Consider the following 21,492-nt stretch of genomic DNA (forward strand, 5'->3'; position numbering starts at 1 on the left):
GCAAATTTGTAGCTACATAATTTCTTGAGATTCAAATCCAATTATTATTATTAAGGCATGTACTTTGGCAAATTTTGTAACAGAGGCAATCTTACTGAATTTTCTTTTGGAGGCTTGTTGCTAGAACAAGCCTGCATTGCTTCCCTGGGTAAAATTAGCTATTTTCCTTAGGAAATAATCAGTCTTGGGTTTTATTCTGTACATGTGTGAAGAGACTCTAGTTCAAAACTCTATCTAAATGTCCAAAAACAGGACAATTGCGCGCATTAGTTTTAAACCAGCTTTTCTCTTTACATGTGAACAGAAATACCAGACACATTTTAAAACTTTTCAATTACAAGAAGGACTTTTTGTCATCTAGCTGGCGCGATCTCCATGGGAAGAGCCCTGCTCCCGTCCAGAGTAGCCGCGCCGCCCCCAGCTGTCCGGCCCGTGGGCTCCGCGCGGGACCTTTTCCAGACCTTCCCCCGGACCCGACGCCGCCGGGGGCCTCGCTGCTCCGGCCTCTCGCAAGCGACTCGCCGGCCCCCCCCCCCCCCCCCCCCCCCCCCCCCCCCCCCCCGCGCTCCACACAAGCCCGGGACCAACGCCGGCCACCGCCGGCCGCAGCCGCCGCCGCCAGGCTCCGCGAACGAGTCCGCGCCCGGCCCGAGCCCCCCAGCGCCGCCCCCCGAAGGCGCGCCGCCGCCTATGGCGCTGAGCGAGCGCAGGCCCAAGCTGCGGGGCTCGGGCTGCCTGGGCTGCCGCCGCCTCTCCCGGCCTCCGGCCTCGGCCCAGCGCCCGCCGCCGACCAGGCCGGAGGCCGAGCCCCCTATTGCAGAGCAAGCGGCTCCTGCGGCCCCAGGCAGTGATTTCCAGCTCACCCTCCCTGCCTGGGAGGCGCGCGGGCGGGGACTCCTCCCCTGCCTTTACACTCACATACTTTCACCCGACATTCATTCAGAGTTTAAACAATCCATTCAATTCTTAACAACTTCCCAATTTCTGAGGGAGCTCTAAAGCCTCCCGCAATCTCCTTGAACTGATCAATCACAATACCCAAAGGAGCAGTCTGAGTCCATTCCACAGCGTCCATCCAGGAGGAGCAGAGGGTGGAGGGAGGGAGCAGAGGGTGGAGGAGAGAACACACACACACCAACACACCAACACACCAACGACAAGAAACAAAGAACAAAAGACAAAGACAGACACAACGCGTTGAGACAAAAATCGAAGGATCCAAAAAGAAGGTTTTACAGAACCAATTGACCTAGCTGGCAACAGAACTACAGAACCAGAATCAGAATCCGTACCTAACTGACGGAACAGACAGGAGTCCACCAGGCGTCCCTGGTCCTCTCCAGACTCCACCAGGGCGTCCCCTGGGGTTGTGGCCTGCGACCTCCCGACACGTCTGTCTGTCGCAGTCGGGGGAGGCTCACGCCCCTCCCCGACAGCCACCCGACCAAACAGATTTGCCAGCTCTAACTAAATTTGTGTTTCCAATATCTAAGCGATCGCTATTCAGAAAGGCGCCGTCACTTACCCCAAGAAGCGTCTGTTGGAACCCAGAGGCGGCTGCAACAAATACCTCGCTGCGTGCCCGGCGACAAGTGGGGGAGAGCCTCCTGCCTTAAATAGGGGGTCCCTCTCCTCCCCGCTGGGGGAGAGCCTCCAGCCCTAAATAAGGGGTCCCTCTCACCCCCGCCGGTATCTCGGTGGAACCTCCAAATGTAAAGTCCGGGGTGCAAGCCGCTGTCACAAAGAACCAAGAGACGCTTTCTATGCAAACGCAAGGGGTTTATTTAGCTTCCAACATGTTGGGGCCCACAACAACTCACTCTGAACGCGGCAGAGCAGCAGCCGTGAGCCCCGACCAAGAGTTTAAACACAGGTTATATACCTTTCAGCAAACAGGGCAAGTAACCTGGGGTCATTCCATTGGAGATCTAGCGCCGTGTCAACATACCTATCTGCTTTTGGCGGGGAGGGAATGTAGTTTGGAATTTTTCACTAATGATCTGGCTTTCTAAGTGAGTTAATGCCTGTCTGGTTTCTTATCAGGCGTTTGCTTTTTAGTTCCCTCCCGGGCTGCAGCCATCTCCCGTAACCTCCCTGGCTGCAGCTATCCCCCATAAAAGTTGTTTGTTTCATCTGCCCCTTCTGACCTTTCCTAATTACCCTGGTGCCGTTTGCTCCGTCTGTCCCTTCTGACCCTCCTGATTATGTTGGCGCCTCTCAGTGGCAAAGAGCAAGTGTGCATTATGATTTTTATAACAAAACAGTGTTACCTTAGAAGCTCACAGAAAGTTCATAAGCACAAAGGGGGGGTAAACAGAGTCACACCTGGCTGGTCTAAGACAATCTAGCAATTTTTCTTCCATGGTTCCTAACCCTGCAACTCCCCTCCATTCATCAGTCCCTCCTCCCAGCACATACACAATCCTCATATCCTGGCAACACAATCCTTCTCCATACATCAGTCCCCCCTCCCAGCACATTCTGTAACATTCTGTAACCCTTCCATGGCGCAGTCCCTCACCCTAGCACAGTAAATTCCTATATGTCATCTGAAGACAACATCTTTCAAAGATTCCTACTCTGAACTTGAAAATCACACATCACAGTTCCTGTGAAAGGTAGGATAGCAGAATCAGCTTTCCAGGTTGTGGTTCAACTTTAATTCAGTCTCTTCTTTTGAAAAGTGAAGTGAGAAAATAATGTCAAAGAAATGTTTGAAAGATGAAATCAACTCATTCATGTGAAGATACAAGTAGAGTCCTGAAATCCTAAGCACATTGTTCTAATAACTGTATGGTTTTCATATACTTTCGTCTGAAAACAATAACAACAACAAGCATACAATCCAATTAAGGTGAAGATCAGCAACAGATGAGGACAACTTTTTGGAAAACCAAGTCAGCACTAGATATGATAAGTGCGTTAAGGTTAAAGTTAGAAATCTTGAGAATAGCAGCAGGAATGATGACCAAACATAGAACATTGTGGAAACTATATAGTAAAGAAAAGTCAGAAAGGAATTTCTGAGAAAAACTAATACAAAAACAAAAGTGAAATCACACATGTTTGGAAATAGAAGAAAATCAAGTCTGTCTTTGAAGTGTAAAAAAGAACCAGATATTTAAATTTGCAACATTCACCTTTGGATACACAATGTACACTTAGTTCTGAGGCAAGTGATCTATCGCAGACAAGATGTTGCTAGGATGAGGAGTCTTCTCAGGGCCCCCTTCACATCCTTGTTCCTCAGGCTGTAGATGAACGGGTTCAGCATGGGGGTGACCAGGATGTACATGACTGAGGCAACTGAGTTTTGTAGGGAAGAATGGGTCAGAGCAGAACTGAGGTAGACCCCCAGGCTTGTCCCATAGAACAAGGAGACCACAGAGAGGTGAGACCCACAGGTGGAAAATGCTTTATATTTCCCTCCTGCAGAGGATATTCTCATTAAAGAGGAGACAATCCTAGAATAAGAAAACAGAATTCCTGTGAGAGGAAGCACACCCAGGAGGGCAGTAGCCACATACAAGACGATGTTATTGATGAGGGTGTCAGAGCAGGCCACCTTGAGAATCTCAGCAAGTTCACAGAAGAAATGTGGGATTTCAGTGCCGACACAGAAGGTCAGTTGCCTCATAAGAAGAGTATGAAGCAGAGAGACCCAGAACATGATGAACCAAGATATCAGAACCAGAAAACCACAGAAGCGTGGGTTCATGACGACTGTGTAGTACAGGGGGTGGCAGATGGCCACATACCGGTCATAGGCCATCACAGTCAGTATGAAGTTGTCCATTCCACCAAAAATTATAAAAAAATACACCTGACTGAAGCACCCAATGTAGGAGATGTTTTTCCTTTGTGCCTGGACATTCACCAGCATCTTTGGGACCGTGGTGGAGGTGAAACAGATGTCAACAAAGGACAGGTTGGTGAGAAAGAAGTACATGGGGGTGTGGAGGTGGGAGTCAGAGCTGATGGCCACAATGATGAGCAGGTTTCCAAGCACAGTGAACAGGTACATGCACAGGAACACTCCACAGAGGAGGGGCTGCAGTTTAGGGTCATCTGAGAAACCCAGGAGCAGGAATTGTGACACTTCTGTGTGGTTTTCTGCTTCCATGCAGCTGGTTTTTCTTATGAAGAAGGAGGCAAAAGCAACATTCAGTAAACAGTTAAAAGGCATCTATGGGAGTCATCAACTTTTGATTCCACCTTTGTGTGGACATCATTCAGGATCTAGTAGTCATTCCAATGACAATGATTCACTCATTTAGGTGGAAACCGAATTTTATTTTAAATTGTAGTAATTATTCAGACTCTCATTAAGTTAACAGAAACTTTCTCTCTCTTTTTATGCTCTACAGACTGGTTCTAAATAAAAAGGCAACTTATCTGAATTTATGGACATTAACCAATTTCTTCTTTAATATGAATCTTTCAAATACATAAAGACATTTAAGGCCTTTTCTTTGATAATCTCCATGTTTCTTTCATTTCATATTGGGAACTAAAACATGTATTTTCAACTCAAACATACTTAATTCTGTGTGACCTGATGCTTTATATTGACGTCACAGTTAATCCTCTATGTGCCTTATTGCATTTCTTTCTAAAAATATGGTTACTGCTCTTACCACTTTGTGTAGTTCAAAAAGGCCTTTAATTTTTGTAAGTTCTCTCTGAATACAGTAATTGTTATCATTTTAATTTATTCTTTCATTACAATTGTTTTTGACATGTAACTCTTTCTAAATAAAGCATAGAGCTGTGATTGAGAAAGTTGGATCTTGAGTCAGATTTCCTGGAGTAGAATTTAGTCTGCCATGTTACACATGTGTGACCTTGACAAAGTTATTTAATCCCTCTTACCTGCATATACTTCACTTACACCAGGGGAGTAGTAAATATTCCCTGCAATATAAGATGGGTGAGTAATTAAATGAGATGATGCATATAATTTTTCTATTGTAGTTTCTGTGACATAAAGTGGACATGTAACAAAAGGGAATTTCTGTTCTTAACATCACAATAAATCTGTCTCGCATGGTGATCAATATTAGTATTTCTCTTAAAGTTTGGCAGTCATCATCATAAACTTAACTGGTTTGTTACCTTTATTTTTTACTGCCATGCAGTGCTTATAATTAATGAAGATCCTTATGGCTTCCTCTTTCAGAGACTTCATGCCAAGTAGAATCTTCCAAGAAGAGGAAGATACATATAGACTACATTGATACTAGGGGAGAACAGAAGCACACTACCATTTTAATAAAATAGAAAGCATGTGTGAGGGCATGTGTGCATGTTTAAATGCTCTCAAGTGGAGACGTGTTGCATTATAATCAGTGGCATAAACTTAAAAAAAATAGGCTTTATTTAAAATTATTCAAAGTGTCTATAAATGAAATTGTCCTAAAAATTGAAAGGCAAATTTAAGATTAGAAAATAAAAAGGCAACTAGTCTAATAGGAGAATATATTTGCAAATAATACCTCTGATAAAGGGGCTAATATTCAAAGTATATAAGAACTCATACAACTGAACAACAACAAACAAACAGTTTAATTAAAAAATGGGCTGCGGACCTGAACAGTTACTTTTCCCAAGAAGACATACAGATAGCCAATAGATATATGAAAAAATGCTCAACTGCACTAGCTATAGGGGAAATGCAAATAAAGTCCACAATGTGATACCACCTCATACCTGTTAGAATGGCTGTTATCAATAAGAAAAGAAATAAGTTTTTGAGACGATGTGGAGAAAAGTGAAGGTTTGTGGGAAGGAAAATGGTGCAGCCTCCATGCAAAACAGTATAGAGATTTATAAAAACTATAAAGAATAGGTTACCTTATCACCCAGGAATTCCTTTTCAGAGTATCCAACTGAAAAAGTTGAAAACACTTATTGATAAAGATATATGTATGTAGCTTTATGCTTATTGCAGCATTATTCATAATAACCAAGATGGACAACCTTAGTGTCCTTTGACAGATGATCGGGTGAAGAATATGAGGTGCATATACTTCTCAGACATTAATACTATGAAATACTGCCATTTGTGCCAACATGGATGGATCTTAAGAGCATCCTGCTAAGTGAAATAAATCAGAAGGAAAACGACAAGAACCATGTGACTTTACTCATATGTTGAATATAAGACAGAAATCAACAAATGAACAAATAAATCAAACTCATATTCATAGATAGCAGTATGGTGGTTACCAGAGGAGGAGGAGATTGGGGGTGGGGTGAAATAAAGGAAGTAAAATTGAGTCAAATATTTGGTGATGGATGGAAACTAGACATTGAGTGGTGAGCACACAACATAATATACAGATGATGCATTATAAGTTTTACACCTAAAACTTATGCATTGTTATTAACCAACATTATCCCAATATTTTTAATTTAAAAAGAAAGTAAATGTTTCTATTTTCAATGATAAAGATGTTCCACTATTACTAATGTCTAGAGGATGCAGATTAAATAAGGAGAGAAGAAATATTACTGAGGATCCATTGAGTCTGTTGAGATGGGTAGAAAAGGCTTCTCTAAAATACGAATTCTTGAACTATGAGAGGAAGGATGGATAATAGTGAATGAGGAGAAATTCAAAAAGCACAAGCAATTGGGACTAAGAGAACCGAATTTCCAGTTGCACTTGGTCGGTGAGCTTGGTAACAGCAGGGATTTGAGAGACCAGTGAGATAGCAAACAGATAATTAGGGTCAGGGAGGGCAGAGTGTGTGAGGCCCACGTTGGAGCATCCTGTACTATTCTTGAAAGTGCCTCTCATGTTGGTAACTTTATGTTCATTTGTGGGTTATAAGTTGTAACTGTTTTTGCTCACCTTTGTCATTCCAGGGACTTATCAGGTGCCTGGCACATAGTAGATGCTCAACATATACAAATGTTTGATGTATAATACAGATTGGGACCAAAAGCACCAACTACAACACAAAAAAGAAATCTCCAAGCTCATCATATAATTGGTTTCCTTTTGCTAAATGAAGAAACCAATGGCAATTTCTTAATTCAATAAAGAACAGCTCTTTGAAAGCAGCAGATAACATGATATTATACATTAACTCACTAAAATATTTTTGTCAAATTCACAAACAGACCAATACAGCCAATCTCAAATTCAATTATTTGATATTCTGCCGAACATTTAAGGAGAGTGGAAAATTGAGGCAAGGAAATTAGCCTGAAAGCTGATTGACAGAAATAATTATATTATTTGTAGATAAAATTGTGGACACTGAGGTAAAACAACAATAACAACGATATAGAACTATTAAGTTTTATCAGTAAGTCAAATCTGCTGCAAAAAAATAGGGAATGCAATAAAGACACCCAATCATATTAATAACAAAATAGACAATACTTCAGGCATAGTAGATCTCCGGTGAGTAGTTAATGAATAAATTGTTGAACATGGAAATCAAGAAGAGCCTACAGTGATGGGAAAGGGTAGAAAAGAGGTGGAGATTCTTCGGGAAATAATTCTTATTGAGGAGAGGCTCTGGACTCCAAAGAGAGGGAGAAGAAATGAGAACAAAGACTGTAAAAGACAGGTTTCAGGGGAAACTAAAGTACCTTCAAAGTACAGGGACTTCATTGCCGTAAGCTGTGTAATACAGGACTGTCCCAGTCTAAGTACTCCAGAGGGAAAGCCCAGCACCCACTTTGTCTCATTTCCTTCTCATCCCACCAGCGCTCTCTGCAATACAATGACCTTCTCTGAAGGATATCACTGAAGCTTTCTGTTCTCCAAGGTCTGTCCCTGGGAAGCCCAACTGAGTTTTTATTTGGCTGTGATCAGGGAATTAAGGAAAGAGGCAAAGGGAACATGTTTAAAGTTTCTAGCATCTCAAGGGTTGAATTCTCATAGCTTCTCATTAAGTAAATTGTTCTATTGTCTGCACTCTCCAAACAATTCAGATCCCATGGGGCACAAAGATAAAAAAAAAAAAGGGAAAACTTTTCTCTGATGCTGTGTCTGCATAAGCACCAAAGTTGGGAAATAAAGTTATTTCCTCCAAGGGAAACACTTCTTCCTTTGATTTGACTAATGACGAAGTGTCTCCTAAGGAATGTTTAATTGCGTCATGAACCAAAGTCAGAAACCAATTATCTGTGATGTTCTTCCCTTGAAAAACCTTTGAGGGCTCATGAATCACTTGTTGTCCACAGTGTCACCAAGGCAAAGAGGTGTTCAATAGTTTGTTTCTGTTGAAAGGACCTACCAAATGCAGGCGCTGATTTTTAATGTCAGATGTTATGTGTGCACCTCTTCCCGGCTCTGGCTCTCTGGGCTGCAGAGCCTGGCATGGGGTTGAGATCCCCATGATCCTCAGCAGGAACCTTTGCAGCTGAGAATTCCCTCCCGACCTCAGCCTCTGCCCCTGAGTGTGAGGACAGCCATTTTCACGTCTCCACTCTTTTTCCCCAGTCTGGATGGAGCTTGTTCCCTAAACCCTTGGTTATCAGACGTCTGAGCAGCTACACTTCAGTTGGTTATTCAGGTTGATTGTTTATATTATGGTTGTAATTCCAGTTTGGTCCTGGGAGGGGGTGAGTGTACCTTGCACCTACTCTGCCCCCACCTTGACCCGATCACCTTTTCATATAACTCTTGTCCACCTGTATGTCATCTTCAGAAAAATGTCTATTCTAATCCTCTGCCCATTTTTCAATCAGATTGTTTGGATTGTGCTATCCAGTTGTGAGAGTTGTTAACATATTTTGGACATTAACCTCTCATAAGATATATGATTTGCAAATATTTTCTCCTATTCTGAAGTTTGCCTGTTCATTTGGTTGAAGGCGTCCATTGCTATGCAGAAGATTTTGGGTTGGATGTGCTCCAATTTATTTATATTTGATTATTTTGTTTTTGCTTGAATCAACTCTTTTTTGGTATAAATTTTGGGAGAACATCTTCCGTGATTTTTATTAGTCTGTTATAGGGGGAGAAGGTGAATGAGGTGCACTAGTAAGAGGAGGGTCAGTGGGACAATCTATAGCTTCTGCTTCTGTAAACGGTCTTAAGGTCACAACTGATACTCAAACGTGCATTATATTTTCCTAAAAGCAAAACCACTCCTGGATGAAAACAGCTCATCTACCATGACCGAGAAGATCCAAAAGTGGAAAATGCAGATAAAAATGGAGTGAGGGTGCCGGGAACCAATTCCAGCATGTCATCATTTCAAGAGTTTCATCAAAAGGTTGATGAGACTTGGGGACTCAACAGGGTTGAGTCACACATGTAGTCACCTGTTGGGAATGGCTAAAGGCATTTCCCCAAACCTAAAAAGGGATTATTGATTGTGGCTGCCAGCAGTTACAAGGCATCTTAATCTTCATGTTATTGCCTCCTACTGGCCAAACTCCTGAACAGCCCTAGGCTAATTCCCCCATTCTGACAATGTTTCTGTATACCCTTTGAAGTGTATATCTCTGCCTCGCCTCAGGACAAGTTGTGTTAATAAAAAGCATGGGGTCCTGGGGATGGGGAGAACCTAAGAACTTAGACTTAAGATCTTGGATCTTAGCTCCTTTAGCTAAGCTCCTCTGACCCTCAATGCCTTTCAAAATTATATTTCGTCTCCGGACTCTTTATTAGTCCCCGGATTCCTATGTCATCTACATGCGGCCTTCTCCAGATTCCTGAACCCTTCTAGATGCTGAAATAAGAACCCCGGCATGAGGGAAATACCCTGGTTTTCTTCAGGTTCAGAGAGAATGAACCTAAAACAGCAACCACTAGTCAAGAGAGTCTTTGCATGGAGAAGAAGGCCTTAGGGCTGGGAAAGAAGCAATAATGACATTTGTTGTATAAACAAATGAAAAAATTATAATGACCTCAATGGACTGATGTCCATCTATGTATCTAAACCAGTGGTTCTCAACCTTCCTAATGCCGCAACCCTTTAATACAGTTCCTCATGTTGTGGTGATCCACAATTTTATTGTTACAAATTGAACATAATAAGCATAGTGATTAATAAGAAAAACAATATGTAATTATATATGTGTTTTTTGATGGTCTTAGGCGACCCCTGTGAAAGAGCCGTTCGACCCCCAAAGGGGTCGCGACCCACAGGTTGAGAACCACTGATCTAACCTATTTCTAGTAACTCAGGCATAGTTCCATATATCTTCCTTATTGTCATATTCTTGAATGTCTCTTGAATGTTACCTAAACATATTTGGAAGTTACATTTCTTTTCATTTTTATTCAATACTCAAGCATATTCTCCTATTAGCAGTTTTTCATGAATACTAAGTATTGTGAAAATGTAGAAAATATGAAACCTTCATGAATTCATCATGAGAATTTAAACTGGTGTAGTCACTATAAAAGGTACTATGGTTGCTCTAACCGGTTTGGTTCAGTGGATAGAGCATCGGCCTGCGGACTGAAAGGTCCCAGGTTCGATTCCAGTCAAGGGCATGTACCTTCGTTGCAGGCACATCCCCATTAGTGGGTGTGCATGAGGCAGCTGATTAATGTTTCCCTCTCATCGATGTTTCTAACTCTCTATCCCTCTCCCTTCCTCTCTGTAAGAAATCAATAAAAAGTATTTTTTTAAAAAAAATAAAAAATAAAAGGTACCATGGTAGTGTCATATAATGTTAAACATATATTTACCATATGACCCATGAATTGCACTCCAAGATGTCTACCCAAGACAAATGAAAATGTTCAATGTTCACAGCAGCATTATTAATATCTCCAAACTGGGAATATCTAAATGTTCATTAACTGTAAATGGAGAAGTAAAATGAGGTATAAACTTACAATGGAAGCCTATTCTGCAATAAAAGAAATAAAATATGGACACATACTTCCACATGAATGACCCCAAGAATTCACCAAATAGAAGAAGCCACATACAAAAGGCCACATATTTTTATGATTCAATTTATATAAAATATGTAGAAAGCACAAATGTATTAAGACAGAAAGTAGCCAGGGATTTCCTAAGGGGAACGTGATGGTGGTAATTAACTTGAAACTAGTAAAAGGGTATTTTTAAGGTGATTAAAGATTGTAAAACTGGATTTTGTTAATGATTATATAACTCTACAAATTTACTAAGATAATTGAACTTACTACATCAATTGAAGAATTTTATGTGTGTAAACTATATCTCAATAAAAATATTAAAACATAAATTTTAAAGCGTTATTCCTGGCATTATTCAATGTGAGTTAAAAACTTCTCTTTTAACAGGACCTGCTACCCACCAACATTCTTATGCTCACCACTCCACAGTGCAATCATTTGTATCTCTCTAGTTCCTCCCTCAATTTGTAAAGTAGACAATAAATACACATTGGATTAAATTAAATCAAGATGAATTTAAGTCTCACCAAGTAAGTCTTTCCACTATATATAACAAATTATGGCTTTTAAGTAATTTTACAGTCCTTCCTGTATCCCCAACAATTAGTTTCTGTTTTTTCTCCAAAGTCCCTAATTCCTTTCATGATATTATCTTAATTGATCACATTATTATCCCCTGTGTTGAAAGCAGATGCTGAGTCAAGGATTTATGTGCAAACACTTTATTGGAAGGAGCCAGGAACATAGATGAGAGAGAGGGGAACTGATACACAAAAGAAAATATATCAAGTTAACAAATGAAGTTTGCATACGGCACCTACCACTGTGAATAAGCAGAGATTTCATCTCCAGGGGAAATTCCGGTAAATGGTAAAAAAACCATAAACCTCAGCATTATTCTAGATAAAGGAGGAAACACATGCTATCCTCTACACCTCTTCATCAAGAGCTGTCTCTGATAGGACATAATTCCCTGTCAGTTCTGCTACCACATACGGGGCAAAGTAGGTTCCAGCTGGTACTGGATGTTGCCAGTCATGCAATGGAAATGGTGAGAGGACCTCAGGGAATGTGGGGGAAATGTTGACAGCATGTACTGCTCCATGCTTCCTTGCACACTCAATTCTGTCAACATTCTACTCCCAAAGAATCAAGTTCCAAACATGTTCCACATATGTGTAACTCTTCTTCCTGAGGCACCCCCACAGAGTTCCAGAAAAAAATGAAATCACATGAGAAAGCAACTCTTATTGTATTGTACTCATTATTACACGCTTTGGGATCTTAGAGGTCTGTCTCAAAATTGCAATAATGGGAAATAAAAGTCAAATAAAAAAGGAAATGAAGGAAGATGGATGTAAGGAAGGATAATAAAGAATGACACTTCTCAGTTTTCCAGGCGGTAAATTCCTATAGGGCATCTGACGAAAACATCTTTCAAATCTAGATTCCTACTCTCAACTTGAAAACCACATCACAGTTCCTATGTAAGGTATGATAGCAAAGTCAGCTTGCCAAGCTGTAGTCCAACGTCCTTGCAGTCTCTTCTTTTGAAAAGTGAAGTGAATGAGAGAAACTCTAAAAGAAATGTTTTTAAGATGAAATTAAGGCATCCATATGAAGAAACAAGTAGAGTCCTGATATCATAAGCATGTTGTGCTGATTACAGTATGATTTTCATATAATGCCATCTGGAAAAATAAGCATACAACCCAATTAAGGTGAAGATCGGCAACATATGAGGACAACTTTTTGGGAAACTAAGTCAGTACTTGATATGATAAGTGCTTTACATTTAAACTAATAATTCTTTTAAAAAATATACATTTTATTGATTTCAGAGAGTGGAAGGGCGAGGGAGAGAGAGATGGACACATCAATGATGGGAGAGAATCATTGATTGGCTGCCTCCTGCACACCTCCTCCTGGGATCAATCCCACAGCCTGGGCATATGCCTTTGACCGGTTCAACCCTGGGATCCTTCAGTCCCCAGGTTGACGCTCTATCCACTGAGCTAAACCTGCTGGGGCATAAAATTAGAAAGCTGAAGAATAGCTGAAAGAATGTGGATGAAACATGAAACATTGTGGACAGCATAGAGGGAAGAAAAGTAAAAAAGGAATTTTTCATGGAGTAGCTAAGAAGAAACTAATACAAATACAAACAAAAGCAAAATCACACATGTTTTGGAACTAGAATAAAACAAATATGTTTTTTTACAATTGAAAAAGAACCAGGTAAACATTTGCAACATTTACCTTTGAGCACACAATGTACATTTAGTTCTTCTGAGGCCAGAGCTCTATCACAAACAATATGCTGGTAGGTTGAGGAGCCTTCTCAGGGCTCCCTTCACATCCTTGTTCCTCAGGCTGTAGATGAAGGGGTTCAGCATGGGGGTGACCAGGGTGTACATGACTGAGGCAACTGAGCTGTGTAGGGAAGAATGGGTCAGAGCAGAACTGAGGTAGACCCCCAGGCCTGTCCCATAGAACAAGGAGACCACGGCCAGGTGAGAGCCACAGGTGGAAAATGCTTTATATTTCCCTCCTGCAGAGGATATTCTCATTAAAGAGGAGACAATCCTAGAGTAAGAAAACAGAATTCCTGTGAGAGGAAGCACACCCAGGAGGGCAGTAGCCACATACAAGACAATGTTATTGATGAGGGTGTCAGAGCAGGCCACCTTAAGGGTCTGAGCCAGTTCACAAAAGAAATGTGGGATTTCAGTGCCGACACAGAAGGTCAGCCCCCTCATCAGTAGAATATGAAGCAGGGAGACCCATAACATGATGAACCAAGATATCAGAACCAGAATGCCACAGAAGCGTGGGTTCATGATGACCATGTAGTACAGGGGGTGGCAGATGGCCACATACCGGTCATAGGCCATCACAGTCAGGAGGAAGTTATCTATTCCAACAAATATTGTAAAAAAATACACCTGAATGAGGCACCCAATGTAGGAGATGGCTTTCCTTTGTGCCTGGATATTCACCAGCATCTTTGGGACCATGGTAGAGGTGAAACAGATGTCAACAAAGGACAGGTTTGCGAGAAAGAAGTACATGGGGGTGTGGAGGTGGGAGTCAGAGCTGATGGCCACAATGATGAGCAGGTTTCCAAGCACAGTGAACAGGTACATGGACAGGAACACTCCACAGAGGAGGGGCTGCAGTTTGGGATCATCTGAGAGACCCAGGAGCAGGAATTGTGACACTTCTGTGTGGTTTTCTGCTTCCATGAAGCTGGTGTTTTATCTAAAGAAGGAGGAAAAGCAACATTCAGTAAACAGCCAAAAGGCATCTCAGCTAGTCATCACCTTAAGTTTCCATCTTTGTGTGGGCATCCGTCATGACCTAATAATAGTCATTCCAATTCCAGTCACTCACCCATTTAAGTGGTTACCCAATTTTTTTTTAAATTGTGTAATTATTCAGACTTTCTTTAATTTAGCAGAAATCTTTCTCTTTTTATCTTCAACGCACTGATTCTAATTCACTTAATAAAATCTATGAACATGAACAAATTTCTTCTTTCATAGAAGCCTTTCAAAATAGCTAAAGACATCTAAGGTGTTTCTTAATCTCCACACTATTTTCATTTCATAATAGTAAATAAAACCTGTGTTTTCAACTCAAACAACCTTAATTTTGTGACCTGATGCTTTATATTGATGTCACAGTTAACTCTCTTTGTGACTTACTGTGTTTCTTTCTAAAATGTGATTACTGCTATGACCATCATTGTGAGGTATGAAAATACCTTTAATCACAGTAAGATCTTTCTAAGTTATAGCTATTATTATCATTATTAATCTATTCTTTCATCACAGTTATTTTTGATATGTAACTCTTCCAAATTACAGTATAGAGCTGTGATTTGGAAAATAGGATCTGAGTCAGACTTCCTGGAACAGAATTTGGTCTACCATGTTACATCTCTGTGACTTTGACGAAGTTATTTAATCTCCTTCAGCTGCAGATACTTCACCTTCTCAATGGGAGTAGTAAATAATCCCTACATTGTAGGACAGATGTGTGATTAAATGATATGATGGATATCATTTTTCTAGTGTAGTTCCTGTGATATACACTAGGCATGTGATAAATGTGAATTTCTGTTCTTAACATCACAATACAGCTGTCTTGCATGGTGATAATTTTTAGTATTTCTCTTAAACTTGGACAGTCATCATTATAAACACAACAGGTCTATTTTTTTTATCACCACACAGCACTTCTAATTAATGAAGATCCTTATGGCTTCCTATTTCAGAGACTTTCTGCCAAGTGGATTCTTCCAAGAAAAGGAAGATGTACATTGACTACGTAGATAATAGGGGGAAACAGAAGCACACTACCATCATAATAAAATGGAAAGCATGTGTGAGGGCATGAGCTCATTTGTACATGCTCTCAAGTGGAGATGTGTTGTATTAAATTTAGTGGCATGAAATGAAAAAGTTAATATACTTTATTAAGAAATATTCAGTGTCTATACATGAAATCATCCTAAAGTTTCCAATAAAGTGATAATATCCAAAATATATGAAGAACTCATACAAATCAAAAACAAGAAAACAAACAATTCAATTAAAAAATAGGTAGAGAACCTGAACACTTTTCCCAAGAAGACATACAGAGAGCCAACAGATATATGAAAAAAAGCTCAACCTCACTAGCTTGAGGGGAAATGTAAATAAATTCCACAAGGAGATACCACCTCATACCTGTTAGAATGGCTATTATCAATCAGTCAAGAAATAAGTTTTTGAGATGATGTGGAAAAGAAGGAACCTTTGTGGGAACAAAAATTGTTGTAGCCTCTGTGGAAAACAGTATGGAGGTTCATAAAAAAATTAAGAATAGATTACCTCATCACCACTGTCATTTGCTCACTACTGTCATTCCAAGGACCTTTCAGGTACCTGACAAATAGTAAGTGCTCAACATACAAATGTTAGACGTATAATAAAGATTGAAACCAAAAGAGTAACTATAACACAAAATAGAAATCTTCCTGTTCATCATATAATTGGTTTCCTCTGGTTAAATGAGGACACTAATGGCAATTTCTTAATTCAATAATAACAGTTATTTTAAAACTGCAGGCAACAGGATAGTCTACATTAACGCACTAAAATATTTTTGTTCAATTCATGAACAGACCAATGCAGTCAACGTCAACTTCAATCACTTGATATTCTGCTGAACATTTATAGAGATTGGTAAAATGAGGAAAGAAAATTCTCCTGAGTACTAAGCATCAGAAATAATTATATTATTCACAGATAATATTATGGACACTAAGGTGAAAGAACAATAACATCAATATAAAACTATTAAGTGTTATCAGTGAGTCCAGTCTGCTGCAAAAGGCAGGAAATAAAAAAAACCCAACCACATTAGGAATAACATAGACAATACCTCAGGCATAATAGATCTCCAGTGAATAAATTGTTAAACATGGAAATCAAGAAGAGCCTACAATTATAGGAAAGAGTAGAAAAGAGGTGGAGATTCTCAATTCTTATTGTTGAGATCTCTAGATACCAAAAAGAAGAGAGGAGGAAACAGAACAAATACTGGAAAAGACTGGTTTCAGTGGAAACTAAAATACCTTCAAAGTACGGGGACTTCATTTTCATAAACTATATAATACAGGCTAATCACAGGCTAATTATTCCACTGGTAAATCCCAGTACCCACTTTGTCTCATTTCCTTTTCATTCCACTGGAATACGATGACCCTCTCTGAAGGATGTCGCTGAAGCTCAGTTGAGTTTATATTTGGCTGGGATCAGAGAATTAAAGAAAGGAACAAAGGAACACATTTAAATTCTCCAGCATCTCAAGGGGCAAATTCTCAGAGCTCCTAATTAAGTAAATTGTTCTACTGTCTTTTCACTCTCCAAACAATTCAGATTCTCTGGGGTGCAAAGATTAAAAAAATGGAAAAAGTTTGATGCTGTGACAAGCATCAAAGGGGGGAGATACATTTATTTCCTCCTAGAAGAACACTTGTTCTTTGATTTGCCTTAAAAGTGACAAGGTGTCTCCCAAGGAATGTTTAGTTGTCTCAGAAAGCAACTTTCTGTGATGTTCTTCTCCTGAACAAGTTTGTAGGTGTCATGGACCCTTGGTGCTTACAGTGATACTGGGGAAAAGAGGTCCTTTCTAAAGAAAAGCAGAGTTTGGTTAAATAGTTTGGTTCTGTTGAAAGGACCAACCAAATGAGGGCTGAAAAATATTATTGACATTTCCTGGTGAGATGGATCCTCTGTTGACATTCATGGGGGCTCCACTTATTACCTCTAAATAGAAGAGTAGAGGCAGAAACAATCCTAGTAGACGGGGTTGAAGAGTAAGTATTGGGGAAATATAAGTGACAAATATAAACCACCTATCATGACTGTGGGAAGGAGTAAAAAGCATATTATAAAGAGAGTGTGGAACATGAGGGGGTTTAAGAAAAATTTTAGGGGAAGATATAGAATAGGTTTAGTTTTAAAGAGAATGACCAAGTTTAGTTCAGGCTTTTGAATACACAGGAAGTGCTGTCTATATAATCCACAGAATGCAGTATCCACTCTAAGTCACTGACAATCATAGTGTGCTGTCTCTTTGATTTATAGAATATTTTGTCCATAAATCAAGGGTTCGAAGAAGAAGTGGCCCCTTCTAACGGCACTTTCATTGAGCTACTTGGGAGTTTGTGCTTCAGATCTCCACAACTCTCGCCTCTGCCGTCTTGACATTTAAAGAGATAAACTTCCAGACACATGACAAATGTCCCATTGAACTTCAAGATCTACTGCTGCCTGACACTTCAGGTCCTCATGGCAAGAAGGTCCTCAGCAAAATAATCTGATTTGAATATTTGTGCCATCCATTTGAAGCGCAGGCTGGAAAATGCAGAAAAACTAAACATCAAGACCTGCAAATCCTACCTCTTTTATCACCTCACTTTTGTGGCTCTTATGGCTTTTATTCCTCTCCTTGCTTAACATCTGAATATTGCTTGTTTTGGTATGTCTTAAACGGGACTTGGAAGCATTCTGGAATTCTTTGTATATCATAATCACTGCCTGATTGCATCTTATTATATAAATGGAGACTTCTGTAGTTTAACATTGGTGACTCAGGCATGCCAGAATGATGAACAACTCTTCATATATGTAAAATTTACATCTTTTTTAAAGCTCTGTGTATATTCCATACAAATTTATCATCTATCAATCCTGTTTATGAAGGTGTGGGTAAGATTCCTGCCTTTGGTTTTCAACCTTAGCTTTTATTGAAATTATCTGAGAAGCTTAAAACTACTAACTGGGTCTCATCACCAGTTATCTATATATATAAAAGCCTAAGCAACCATCTGACCTTTCAACTGGTAGCTGTGACACGCAATGACCACCAGAGTGCAAACGCTCAATGTATAGGCATGGAAACATGGAACAGACTGATGAATCTCAGAGGGAAGTAGGGAGGAGGAGGGCGGGAAGAGATTAACCAAAGATCTTATATGCATACTAGAGACCTGGTGCATGGGTTCGTGCACTGGTGGGGTCTCTCAGCCTGGCCTGCAAGGATCGGGCCAAAACTGGCTCTCTGACATCCCCCAAGGGGTCCCGGATTGTAAGAGAGCACAGGCTAGGCTGAGGGGCTCCACTGGTGCATGAATCTGTGCACTGGGCCTCTAGTTCTGATATACAAGGGTGGGCAAAAGTAGGTTTCTAGTTGTAATACAAATAAATAATACAATAATTAATAAATAATAATACAAGAATAAACTCTGTTTCTCATACTCATAATTTTGCTCTCCCCTATAACTGGACTGGGATATGGCCAGAGCATGAGGATTTTTAAAAACATCCTGGTGGTGGTAGTGTTCAGCCCACTTTGAGAACTACTGATCTGAATCTGATCCCTCTTTCAAAAATGGCCTTTATGTCTTAGGTTCTAACTGCTCATGGATAAATGCTGAAGATCCTAAAGAGATCAGGGCTCAAAGGGGTGGTGGTGTGGAAGATACAAAAAGCCCACAGTAGCAATAGGCAATGCGTTTTTCCAATTATTACTGATAATGTTTCTTCCAATACCCTCTCTCTATTCCATACAGCTGGGCATATGAGCTTATTATGAAGCTATTTTCTCTCTGCTCCAAACTCACACTTCTATGCTTTGTGATACCGGGATGAGGCTCTTGAAATCTCTGCTCTATTTTCCATCGTGTTCATCTTCTATACTTTCAATAGTGGTTGCAAAAGTGAGTATGTTCTTAAAACTCAACTTTCCTTTAACATCCCTTAGTGTGGGATACCACCTTGGTGTGATATCTTTGTACTTCACTTGTGATTGTTATGTTATTGGTTTGGTTTTCTTTGCCTTCCAGTCTTCTAATAACTATTTAAGCAATTCCCTATAGTAAATTTTCTTCATCAGAATGCCTGATTGGTTTTTATTTTATTGACTGAACCCTGACTGGTATTGTGGTATGGGGTATAAAAGTATTTTGTGAGTTGTCTGCAACTGGAAGATTGCAAAATGTGCTTAGGAAGAAAAGTGTTTGTAAATGAAGTGTCTTGGCTATGGGTTTACAACTGGAAAATCAGTGGTGATAACATATTTATAGTTGCCGTGTTCTCTAATGGTGCCTGGGGATCATGGATTCAACAAGTCATCACATTACATTATCTTCTTTTACATTACTCTAGAGTTGCAAAGGACCATGTTGTCTACAAAGGGGAGTTCTCTTCTCTCCCTAGTAATGGTCTGGTTAAGACTTCACTTTATTACCATGCTTCCCTGTCTTCTGTCATAATAACCCAGTCTTTGGATCTCTTTTGAATTCTACAAAATAGTATCTACAGTTTTCTTTATATCACTTAATGACAAACCAATCTCCACATTCCTCTCAGAGAGATCTCTGAATCAGGAAGCCTGCAGGATGGAATTTAGAAGGCTACAACACACTTCTATCCACATAGATCCCACTCTACCCACTAGAAAAAAAAATGCAGAGAGAAACCAAAACCACATTTTATTATAGTTTTCAAGAGATGAGAACACAAAGAAATACATAGAGAATAGATCTGGAGTGAGTATACTCCTTTCTAGTAGCAGCATCAGCACTGCTGGGACATGGTTACGGTGGCTGTGGGATGGGGACGTGGTTAATGTGGCTATGGATGGCTGTACGTGGGCCTTATGCTGATGGAGAAGCTCTCCTGGTGGAACAGAAACCAAGGGTACGCTGGGGATTGTGTGACAGAAGGAGTAGATGAGGTCTGCTGAGGTTTCTAGTGGAGAGGAAGTTCTACCCCTTTGTCAGGTTGTCTCCAATGAATTTTTGTTGAGTTTTTGTAGTGATGAATTTGGGGCCATGCTGGAAAGCAGATGAACATGGTCTGAGTCTGGAAGAGCCTGAGCACAAAGCCCTTATAGAGATGAGGCCTATGTGGTGGGCAGCATCTGAGAGGCTTCCAATGACCCCCAAATCCTGATTTCCATGTGCTTATCTATTTCTTCCCATTGAGTTTGACCTGAACATAGTGACTTGCTTCCAACAATGAAAATGTGAAGAAATGATGGAAAGTCACTTTTGAAAATGGAGTGAAAAAATCTGGCTCTCTTCCTGCTGTCCCTCTTTTGCTCTTCAGGTTGATGGGACCCAACTACCATGTTGTGAGCTGCACTGTCAAGAGGCCCACTTGTCAAGGAACTGAGGAGTTTCTCTGGCCAATAGCCTGCAAGCACGGGAATTCTACCAACAGCCTTGTGATTGAACTTGGAATTGGGCTTCGGCCAGTCAAACCTTGAGATGACTGCAACCCTTGGTGACACCTTGATTAAAACCTTATAAGAAGCTCCCTGAAGGAGTTAAGTATTAGTTAGAAAATAAATATATAAAAATCAGTAGAATCATAATATATTAATATGATTCAATCAGGGAAAAAAATTAGAACTCACTCAATTTAGCAAAAAAAAAACAAAATAAACACCCCCTAAAGAAAAACCAAAACACCTGTAAATCTCCAAAATACAAAATGCCAACCAACAACCAGGCAATGAAAATAAGAAGTTGTCCTTAGAGACAAATATTAATTGATAAAATGGAAAAAGTATCACATACTTGGTATAGAAGAGCTAGTTCTGTATAGGTTTCATGATGAATACAATGCATTTACAGGTACCAAAATCACACAGTAAGTGGTTAAATAAAAAAAAAAAGTTTGAATTTTAATTAAGATCCTGAAACTTGGAAGTAAGAAGCAAGGAGAACAGGTGACCTTCCTTCTCAGGAGAGAAAGGACCGAGATCCTCCAGGGACATTCACTCTTTTTTCCTTTTTTCCCTTCCATTAATACTGGCAAGTATCCAGAGATTAGGACAACATGGACCAATTGGCTAATTAGGAGATCTGTGCAATGAGCCCCTAAGATCATAACATAGTAAATAATTGGCTGATTCTTCCAGCCCTTATGGATGCTAATCTTACTGGGTTGGCTACATATCTGTCTCCTTCCTTCGTGGGCATATGCATCAGAGGGTCCCAGCCTGAGTCTGTTTTCCTGCCACCCCTGAGGAGAAACCCCAAGCCCTTGTCACACACAAGGCAGGAG

General features: G+C 40.2%; 2 protein-coding genes across 2 annotated transcripts; both read right to left on the bottom strand.

Moving 5' to 3' along the window:
- Positions 1–3,181: 3,181 nt before the first annotated feature.
- On the bottom strand, positions 3,182–4,123 carry LOC139011443 (olfactory receptor 7D4-like). The gene has a single exon (XM_070416981.1). The coding sequence runs from the start codon at positions 4,121–4,123 to the stop codon at positions 3,182–3,184; it is 942 nt and encodes a 313-aa protein (XP_070273082.1).
- Positions 4,124–13,170: 9,047 nt separating this feature from the next.
- Positions 13,171–14,109, bottom strand: LOC139009796 (olfactory receptor 7D4-like). Its single transcript, XM_070413909.1, has one exon. The coding sequence runs from the start codon at positions 14,107–14,109 to the stop codon at positions 13,171–13,173; it is 939 nt and encodes a 312-aa protein (XP_070270010.1).
- Positions 14,110–21,492: the final 7,383 nt, after the last annotated feature.

This window comes from Myotis yumanensis, unplaced genomic scaffold (assembly GCF_028538775.1).
Source record: "Myotis yumanensis isolate MYYU_CA2020_CCGP unplaced genomic scaffold, mMyoYum1.0.hap1 SCAF_5, whole genome shotgun sequence".
Classification (NCBI taxonomy): Eukaryota; Metazoa; Chordata; class Mammalia; order Chiroptera; family Vespertilionidae; genus Myotis; species Myotis yumanensis.